General features: G+C 34.9%; 1 protein-coding gene across 1 annotated transcript; it reads left to right on the top strand.

Moving 5' to 3' along the window:
- The first annotated feature begins 7,240 nt into the window (after positions 1-7,240).
- Positions 7,241-8,851, top strand: LOC117340694 (medium-chain acyl-CoA ligase ACSF2, mitochondrial-like). Its single transcript, XM_033902457.1, has one exon. The coding sequence runs from the start codon at positions 7,241-7,243 to the stop codon at positions 8,849-8,851; it is 1,611 nt and encodes a 536-aa protein (XP_033758348.1).
- The last annotated feature ends 1,400 nt before the right edge of the window (positions 8,852-10,251 follow it).

The raw sequence follows: 10,251 nt of genomic DNA, 5'->3' as shown, positions 1-10,251 counted from the left end.
TGGAAGCATGTTTTTGATCATCGTAGACGCGCACTCAAATTGGCCGAAAGTTGTGCCGATGTAGTCAACTACTACTACCATGCGTACCATTGACGAAGTACGAGAAGTGTTCGCGATGACTGGCACGCCAAAACAGATTGTCAGTGAAAATTAGCTGCAGTTTAATTCTCATGAATTTGCTGATTTCACTACTAGTAATGACATTCGTCACATCACTTCTGCACCCTTCCATCCCCGCACCAATAGTCTTGCGGAAAGGTTTTGCGGAGCACTCATCAACTCAAGAATCTCCGGCTAAGTTGTTTATAGGCCGATTAAATTTGGTATGTTGATATCTTAGGGGACTGCAAATTCAACATTATGGGTTTTATTACCAGGGGAACAACACAGTCTTCCTATTGGTCGAAATTTTGATATCAAAGGTTTTGATGAGAACCGTTTTGAAAAAGAGTTATCGCCCTTCACTACACTTCATTCTCTCTGTGAAACTCCTTTAGGTGTCACAGTAGATTTAAAGCTGAAAATGTGTTCCATATAATAATGATATTATATTTTTTATGTTTTTATCTATTAATTATCAATTTATATATTTTTGGGAAAAAATAGATCCCATAGGGATCTTATCAAACTTAACCATCATATACATGTGATCAAATTTTGCAATACAACGGCGGGACTTTTAAATTTGCTTATGTGTAACTATAATTGTTGATTTTGATTGTATTGCTTACATTTACTGATGAAGGGAAGTGAACCTTGTAGAAATGATCCCATGAATAAATATTTCCATAGTTTTGTTACAAATATAGGGTGTTCCACATTATTGATAAATCTAGTTTATCAAATAAATAGATGATACTGAATGGTTTCCCGTTGAATATAACATTTATTCAAGAGTGTGACAGAATTTTATCATGAGTGCAAAGCACGAGTGAAAATATCGAAATATTCGTTCATACGAGTGAAATATGTTATGGTCAACCGGAAACCATTCAATTTTAATTATTGCATTTTGATGCTTAAAAACAAAATTAAATACATTGATATATTAATAGTGTCAAAAGGTGCGGGAATCAGTAACATTCTTCATGACGTAGTTTCTTTGTGACGTTACTCCATGTCAATTTGAAGGTGCTTTTGTTATCAGAGAACTTTTGCATGGAAAAACTAACGTCAATTGGTAAATTTGTCAAAACCGAGTCTGAATATTTCAGAAATACAGCACAATAATCATTTAACTACTTTCGCTTCGATTGGAAAAATCGGCAAGTTTCAATGACACATCACTGTTAATGTTGCGCCCAATTCTGTTGCTCATTAGTGTATGTATGTAAAAACTATACAGTATAGTACTTTGTTGCAACGTCAACATTCCGATGACGTCACATTGTTTACAGGTTCCGCGTTGTGTCTGCACTGACTGACATGAAGGCTACATTTAGAATTCTGGAGTGTTTTTGTTTTCGATGTTTGAATTGATGAGATATACTGTAAATCACTTATATTTCGCGAGTACATAATTTCGCGAATTCTGATCTCAAAATGACTTTAAATTCGCGAATGACGTCGGCGATATTTCAATGTGGAGAGTGAAGTGAGTTGTTTTCAATGTAAATAAAGCTTTCACGCCCGTTCATACAATCTGATATATAAGTATATAATCTATCATTCTATTATTACTTTTACGGCGATGTCTGTTCACCAACTAAAGATAACGGTAGATTCAAAATGGACGCCACTTATTCTTGTCATTCTTATATAAATATTCGCGAGGGATTTGAATTCGCGTTTGACTCTCCTCGCGAATTAACGCGAAAATAAATCCCACGCGAAATATAAGTGATTTACAGTAGTACAACAGCATCAAATAACATTAGCCTTGGTAATAGTTTAACTAGAAACGGCAAGCTAAGCGTTAGAAATCTACCTTCACTATGTCATCAAATTCCTGATCGAAGTCGAAATTGACTGCCATGGCAACGATGAAGGCTGTAGTTTTATCAAAATATAAAACTAAAAACTTGTACGCATAGCTTACAACGTTCCATATCATACAGTATGTCTTTGAAAATTATCTGCAAATAATACATTTAATTAATTACGATTCGTTGTGTTCGTGTAGTGATGTTTGTTCGTTTCTATGCCGCCTTTCTACACTAAAAACACCGAAGAGTTCTAATATCGGGACATGAACATTAATATAGATCGTAATTTTTCCAAAAGTGCAACCTTGTATAAAACTTTAAAAAATATGAAATGAGACTTTTTGGATAGGAAATTAATCATTGATGTAGATTTTGCTGTGCCGTGATAAATAGGGGAACAGTTCGATTAGAAAGACAAAAACGCCGTAGTTGGGCCTTGTCCCGAAAAAAATATCAACGTTTTTGAAGGGAATCGTTAAACTCAATCAGATGCATAGGGCTTTTCAGATGCATATTGATATATCCTATCCATTGATTCAGGATACCTCGTTGAAAAAAGTGATTTAGAGGTTACACTTTGCAAAAATATATAACGGTGTTAATATTACCGCATTTACCAGTCACGTGACCTAACTAAATATGCGAGAGACCTTAAAGGGCCGTCGTTATACAGAGGACAATGTGTACTTTAACCTGAAATGCATATTGAGCACACACAACAGTGTAAATAGGGAAATAAAGACAAAGACAAATTAGCGTCGAAATTAAGGTGCGTATGTAATGGAGGACAACATTAACAGAGATACGGAGGTTAATATGTTATTGCATTTTTGCCAGTGTCATCAAGAAATGTATCAAAGTAATAAAACTAGGAAACTTATAGTTTCACTGCAGCGACCAGCAGTGAAAATATAAGATTTTGCAGTGAAAATGTAAGATTTGGCAGTGAAAATATAAGTTTTTCGTTTTTGACCAATCATAGCGAATCTTTGTATTTACCTCATTAAAACTTGCCGATTTGTAGATATAATGGTTATTATGTTGTATTTCTGAAAAACGACTGTTTTTTTTTTTTTTTTACAAAATACTCCCTTAACGTAAGCTATTCATGCACAGATTCTCCGATAACAGCAGAAAATGCTTAAATTACGTTGATCAGTCTTTTCAAAATGGCGCTGTCAAGTTGACGTGGAGTAATGTCACAAAGAGATTACGTCATGAACTATGTCATTGATTCCCGCACTTTTTAAAACTGGTATATAAAATGCAATAACAAGAAAATTGAATGGTTCCCCGTTTAACATAAGATTTATTTCACTCGTATGACATATTATTTCAATATTTTTCACTCTTACTTCGAACACGTGAAAATGTCGACATTCTGTCATACTCGTGAAATATATGTGATATTAAACGGAAAAAATATTTCATATCCTCTATATATTTCACTAACAGAAATGCAATAAACAATCCTTTTAGCGGCTCAGAACAATTCTTCAGGAAAGATTGTAAACAACAGATTAAGTCAAAGTTAAGGCAAAAGTTGTTTACTGTACCACTTCTGGAACACAGTTTAATAACTTATTGTATTGTGTGGATTAGTAAACAAAAATTAATGTAAACAAATCTTTCCATATTCATGGTACAGGCATATGGTGTTATACATGAGTACACAATCTAGTCTATGACACAAATAATCTTTCTATAAATCAAGCAACAACTGTTAAGAATATAAAAATACAATCAAAAGGTTTTATTGGTGAATACATGAAACTTCATTCTCTCAGAACACAGATTTTTTTTAGTTTAGCTTTTTAGCATGTCCGGCTGACAATTCATATGTTAGTGTTAATGTAGTGATTAAATACAACAAGTAAAAGCGAACAAAAAAACCTGCTCCGTTAGAGTTATTCAGTACTCTTTACATGTCAGCTAGCATAAAAAAGTCTATAACGTTTATAGTTTTTTCTAGCTTTTGAACTTTGAATTAATTCTTTTGAATTAAATAACTGCAACTATCATAGGGAGCACAGATTATATTTGTTTGTGTTCCGACCCCGTGTTTCTTTCATAAGTACATAGCCAATTGCAGATTCTATAAATTATAATGCTGATCTTTGTCCTTTGACGATGTATATCTAACCCGAGACTGATATTGTGGTATTGAATCCGGATTAGCAGTCCATTCAGCCAAGGATTTACGAAGAGCGATACTAGCGGACCTTTCTATATTCCAAGGTAACCATTTCTGTGAATTTAACAATTTTAGATATATTGAATGATGCAAAATGTAACAGAATTCGGCGTATACCTATTGATAGACCTGACGACAATTCCGTTTGTGTAATCGGTGACAATATGATCAGTCGAGGTACACGTAACTGTTAATTTATATACGATATAACCGTGCTGTTTATAATTATTGTAACTGCAATCATTTTCTCTGTAACTAAGGTGAAGTCTGGCTATTTTCATTAAAATATTCAACTTGATTTTGTCGAACATCAAGTATAACATCAAATATGTGGATTACACATCGACATAATATTTTGTTTGGTTTGGTTAACATAATATCGATTTTTAGATTACTATTAACGAACAAAATTCAGCGTTAATCTGATTTAACTTTTTTGTTTTGTTTTGGAAACCTATCGTGAAATTAAGATTCCGCTAATTAGATTGATTTCTAGGACAAATTCAGTGGGATTGATATATGTACTAATATGTTTCAATTAAGATCGGAAATCTAAGTCGAGTAAAGTAAATACAATGCACGTTGGTAGTATGTGCTTATGTAAAAGCCATGTCAAGTAAACTTTGTAACAAAATACATAAAATAATGGAGGATTGTTGATTCATTCAAGGATATGAAAAAATGAAAAATAAAAGAACATCTTAAAGTTATAAGATTGTACAGCGTTACAAAATGAGCGATATGCGCACGATATCTATTCTATGTTGGTGCGAAGTTTACAAGATATCCGCAAAATTAGGACACTGGGCGAAAATACATTTGTAACATGACAAGGTTACTAAACGTTACATTATCACATTAATAAATTCTATCATTTCTTTTCTTAATTTCCCGTTAACAAGAAAACTTCTCATTGCGTTTCTTTTTCCATTCATTTCATTTACAAAGTACCAAATGGTTCCAGGTTCGTTCACGGACACTTGGATGGTCTGTAAAAATGCATGGTTAATTATATCTTTTTTACAGCTGTTTTATCTGTTTATCTACACACTAGTCATTAAAGGAGTTTTATTAATGATGCGTACTATTGATTAACACATTTTACCAATACAATTTGCTATATATGTTGATAAAGTCCGCAAAATGCATACACGACTATTTTCAGCGATAGCCAAATGGTGCAATGTAGTCTACTTTTGCTTTACCTATAATTAAAGGATTAACATGAACATATTTGTATTTATAAAAAAAAAACTAAAAAACTAAAAAAAAACCCGAAGCGGTTTGAGAATACACTCCATTTGATTGTGTTATAACTCCATAACATACCAAATATATATTCAAATCAATCATTATGATTTAATCTACACCCTGCAAAAATCTCTTTATTGATTGACTCTTTTCTTTTTCAAAATATTACGCTGCTCCATCCGCCAATCAAAAGCGACGTTAGAAACGGCGACGTCATTTTAACGTAATAGGCTGATTCCTTAAATTTCTAAGCACATGAAAATGCTGGTTACAAACAAGATTAAATTATTATCACAGTTAAACAGGCTATTCTTTTCTTTTGCGCCACTCCATTAATTTTGTATTTCTTTTTGTCTTTGTTGCGTATTCTCTAAGGCGTCATTACGATAGTTCCTATGCATCACTGACGAGTTCTCAATGGAAACAGCTGTGTTATGCAATTTAACTATTGTTTGGCTCTACAGTATCTAACTCTGCATTTACATTAAAGAATGATAACATTTCCAATTCCTGACAAAAGTAATGCCCTTCCTACGAGTCCTAAATGGGAGAAAAGCTGTAAAATTTAGTTAAATTCATCACTTTTAATTTGTATTAAAGTGTGGTAACATCTTCCTGTTCATATTCTGACAAATTGTATTTAATTCTTTTCAGAGTAGTGATATGGCTGCTGTGTCGAATCTCAGTTATCTCCATGTCCCGCCTGTTAGGCCCTACATCTACACCACAGTTACCCAGATAGCTCGAGAGAATTCTCGCTTACGTCCAACGCATGTGGGTTAATGTTGCATTTAAAATTAAAAAGAACAAAAATCGTCATGTTTTTATATAAATTCAATATTTAATGATTTCCCTGTAAGTTCTGTTTGTTTTCTTGATCGGATTTTGATGTTAGGTGTCAAACGTCTTTATCGGGATGTTTTCGTCGGTCCTCCAGTTCTCGCGTGGTCACGTGACCGGCACGAAGGACTACATTAACACTTGGTCGGTAAATATGGCCAGAGCACCCGACCAACGTATTTTGTCGTACAAACAAATATGATGCACTTATTCATCGTGCTAAGAAACCGAGAAAAAGTGCTGTACATTCTTCTATTTATTCAAGTATGGTTACATAACGGCGTTATAAACTGGTCTTAATTGACGAAGTGCCGATTAATTGACTACTTTTTAAGTAATTTTGACGATGTTTGTCATTTTCGTAAGAATGTACAGCACTTTTCGTTGTTCTCATACAATTACCTTCACGCTCTTACCTGTTTCATAATTATTGATTTAGGGTAGTCGGGTGCTCTAGAACGATTTATAGAGCAAGTGTTAATGTTCATTCTCCAATATTGGAACTCTTCAGTGTTTTAAGTATCGAAATCGGCATATAGAAAAGAACAAACGTTAATAAACGAATGCAATGGATCGTAATTAATTCAAATAATTATTTACAGATGATTTCCAAAGACATAAGGTATAGTTAGACGTTTTCGGCTGTACATGCAAGTTTATAAATTCGACACTGATAAAACCACCGTCCTCGTCGTTGCCATGACAGCCGATCGAAGCTCCGATCACGAATGCACTGTCAAAGTGAAAGTTGAAGTATTTTTCGCAACATGCCGTTTAAACTTAAAATTACATTCACACCTCATATTGATTGGGGTTGTTTAATCATACCTGATCAATTGAATTGTAAGAAAACTAACAAAAACACTAAAAAACACAGAATGAAGCCTTCGTGTCAGGCAGTGCAGACACAACGCGGGATCTGTAAACAATGTGACGTCATTGGAATGTACAAGTTGCAACAATGTACAACAATGTATTTTTTACATGAATACACTAATGAGCAACAAAACGGGACGCAACATTAACCCACATGCGAAATCAGGAAATATTAATTCTCAGAGAACCGGACGGGTCAAGATCAAGTTTGACAAACGCTAGCTTGTATCAACAAGCCGAACACCTGGCAAGATATCTGGTGACACAGGGAGTCAAGCGAGGTGACACAGTAGGCCTGGTAGGTCCGAATTCTCTAGAGAAGGCTATTGGATCATTGGGAATAATGTTAGCTGGAGCTGTTGTATGGAATGTCACCATTAATATGAAAACAGCGCAAGATGTCAAAACCCAAATTCAACTTCTACAGGCAAAAGTCATGTTGGTGGATTGTGGCAAAGATAACTGTTTCCTTCCCCCTGTCAAAGCTATGCTGGATCACTGCACTGTTCAAAGAGAAAACGGGAGAGGGGAAACCGATATTAAAGTTATATTTCTTAGAAAAACAGACTCATGCGATGTTAAAATGTCAGAAACTTTGGAAAATATCAAATCGCGTCCCCTGGATAAAGTGGATCTCCCAGATATTTATCCTGAAGACAAAGTGAATCTTTTCTCCACATCGGGAAGCACTGGAAAGTCAAAAATGGTCTGTCATTCTCACTTCAGCTCTATCAACTGTCCCCCAGCCAATAGTCCGCGTACGACGAATTATCAGAGTAATAATTTAAGTGAAAAAATATTCGGATGGATGTCAGAAAGTCTTATAGGTGTTATCGTTAAAGGAAATCCCTGGGTAATGTTAGGATCAGCTGTAGAAATGAATAGCGAGAATGCTGGTTTTGTTTGGCAGGTTGTAAAAGAAGAAGATTGCACAGATGCATGGCTCCAGCCCCTTTTAATCCATGATTTGTTGGAGCTACCCCAGTCTGTAACGGAGGATGGGTTTAGACTTCGGAATATTGTCGTAACTGGTCAGATGATCGACAACTTCTATACGGGAGTCGTAGGACGATTTTGTCAGAAAATGATGGTTATATATGGTACTACTGAATGTATACGAATGTCTGTAAAAGGTCCTATTGATGGTAGTGAACCTCTACAAGCAGGAGACGTTGGCAGGCCCATTCCGGGAGTGGAGATCAGAATCGTAGACGACCACCTAGATATTCCCAAAGAAAGAGGAACGATAGGCAAAATTCAAGTCCGCTCACCATATGCAATGAAAGAGTACGCTGGTAATCCGCAGCTTACAAAGCAGGTTTTCACAGAAAGTAAATGGTATAGAACAGGCGACCTCGGTAAAATATCACCTGAAGGAAATATCATAATCATGGGGCGTGAAAATGATGTCATATCAAGAGGCTGTAAAAATATATACCCTGGAATGTTGGAGTCTCTTTTAAGGGAGATGACGTCGATCAAAGACGTTTGTGTGGTACCTGTACCTGATAAAAGACTACTTGAAGAAGTTTGTGTGTGTTTTGTGCCGTCCGGGCAGGTTACCCCAGAAGACGTGAAAAGATTCTTTGAACAGAAACTTTTTAAGGAGCACACTCAGAACAGTCTTGGCGAAATGCCGACATACTTTTTGCAATTTGAATCGTTTCCCAAAGTAAGACTCGGAAAACCTGTAAGAAAAAGAATAAGTCTTGAAGCTGCTGCAAGATTGGGTCTGACTGAAACAACTACTTATACGGACAACTAACCGATAATTGAAATACCACTACAGGTTCTGCCTAGGAGATTAAGCTTCAATTAGCCCGTTGTCAATATCGACTAAAAATATGAACGAACAAGGCATCAAGATATCTACAATGTGATAGTGTAGTTACACTGGTTGTTGAAACTTAAATGAATTAAGACTTAATGTGAATCAAAGTCTACCAGATAAGTTTTCGATTGAATTCCAGATTTTATCATGGCAGTTTGATGTTAGTGTTATATAAGTTTATGTAAGCTACATTCTGTGCCACCTTTTGGGCTTTTCACAGCTGTATTAATATTGTGTGTGTGCTGTTGTTGTTTTTATGCGGATTTATATAGACTAGATTATCTGTCCCTATTTGGGGTTTTCCCATCTTATAGTATATCTTAAATATCTTATATGTTTTTTTTGTTTTTTTTGCTGCGATTCTAGGTAGGCAAGATTCACTGTCACTATTTTCGGATTTTGCCGGCTTGATATTATGTTGTGATAGTTGTTGTTTTTTATGCGGATTTATGCAGACCAGATTATCTGTCACTATTCAGGATTTCCTAGCTTTATTCTGTTTTTGCTGGTTTTTATATGGGATTGTGTAGACTAGATTCTGTCAAGTTTTGTGTCTTTGCCAGCTGTATATTGAATCTGTTGTGACTTTGGTAGATTATATTTATTTTAGTCTCGGTTTCTACTCGCTTACTGGATTGGCGAGAGTCGGGATTCGAACTTTGTGGAAAGCATTTTTACAAAAATGGAAGCAAAGCCTCCAATTCCAAAGTATTTCACACGTATATATATAGCATGTTGGTGATTGTTATCATTAATAAATCGACAGATGACAACGCAAAATGAAAAAAAAAAGTGTATGATCTCATTTGATGATTTCAAATAAGTGTTATTGCATAAACAATACACAGATGGATTTAACGCTAGTTATCACAACTTATCAATGTCCAATTTCCATAATAAAATTATACTTAGCAATGACCTGATGATAAACAGCATATAATTATTGTAATATAGTATATTAAACAGAGCAGAAAAAGAAAATGTAAACAGGCAAAAAGGAGGGATAGAGAGAGAGAGAGAGAGAGAGAGAGAGAGAGAGAGAGAGAGAGAGATCGGTCAGGCAGATGACACTATGAATACAAAGCATGTATGTTCACGTACATTTATTGTACTTAAGTAAATATTTCCTTATCAACAATAAAGTTCTGAACCTGTTTACAAATATCCTCGTTTTATTTTGTATCTAAGAAATGACCGAACATTAGGCTTTCGAGTTTAATATTTCTATACCATAAGAGATGAAATAAGTATTGTATTTCTCTGTCAATTATATATATTATGGGTCATGAAAAATGATGTCCTCACAGTAGCATCGTAACTGGTTAATAATGTGT

Source organism: Pecten maximus, chromosome 13, assembly GCF_902652985.1.
Source record: "Pecten maximus chromosome 13, xPecMax1.1, whole genome shotgun sequence".
NCBI classification, from domain to species: domain Eukaryota; kingdom Metazoa; phylum Mollusca; class Bivalvia; order Pectinida; family Pectinidae; genus Pecten; species Pecten maximus.
Note: the sequence above shows the minus strand (reverse complement) of the source record. Positions and strands in the feature narration are given on the sequence as shown.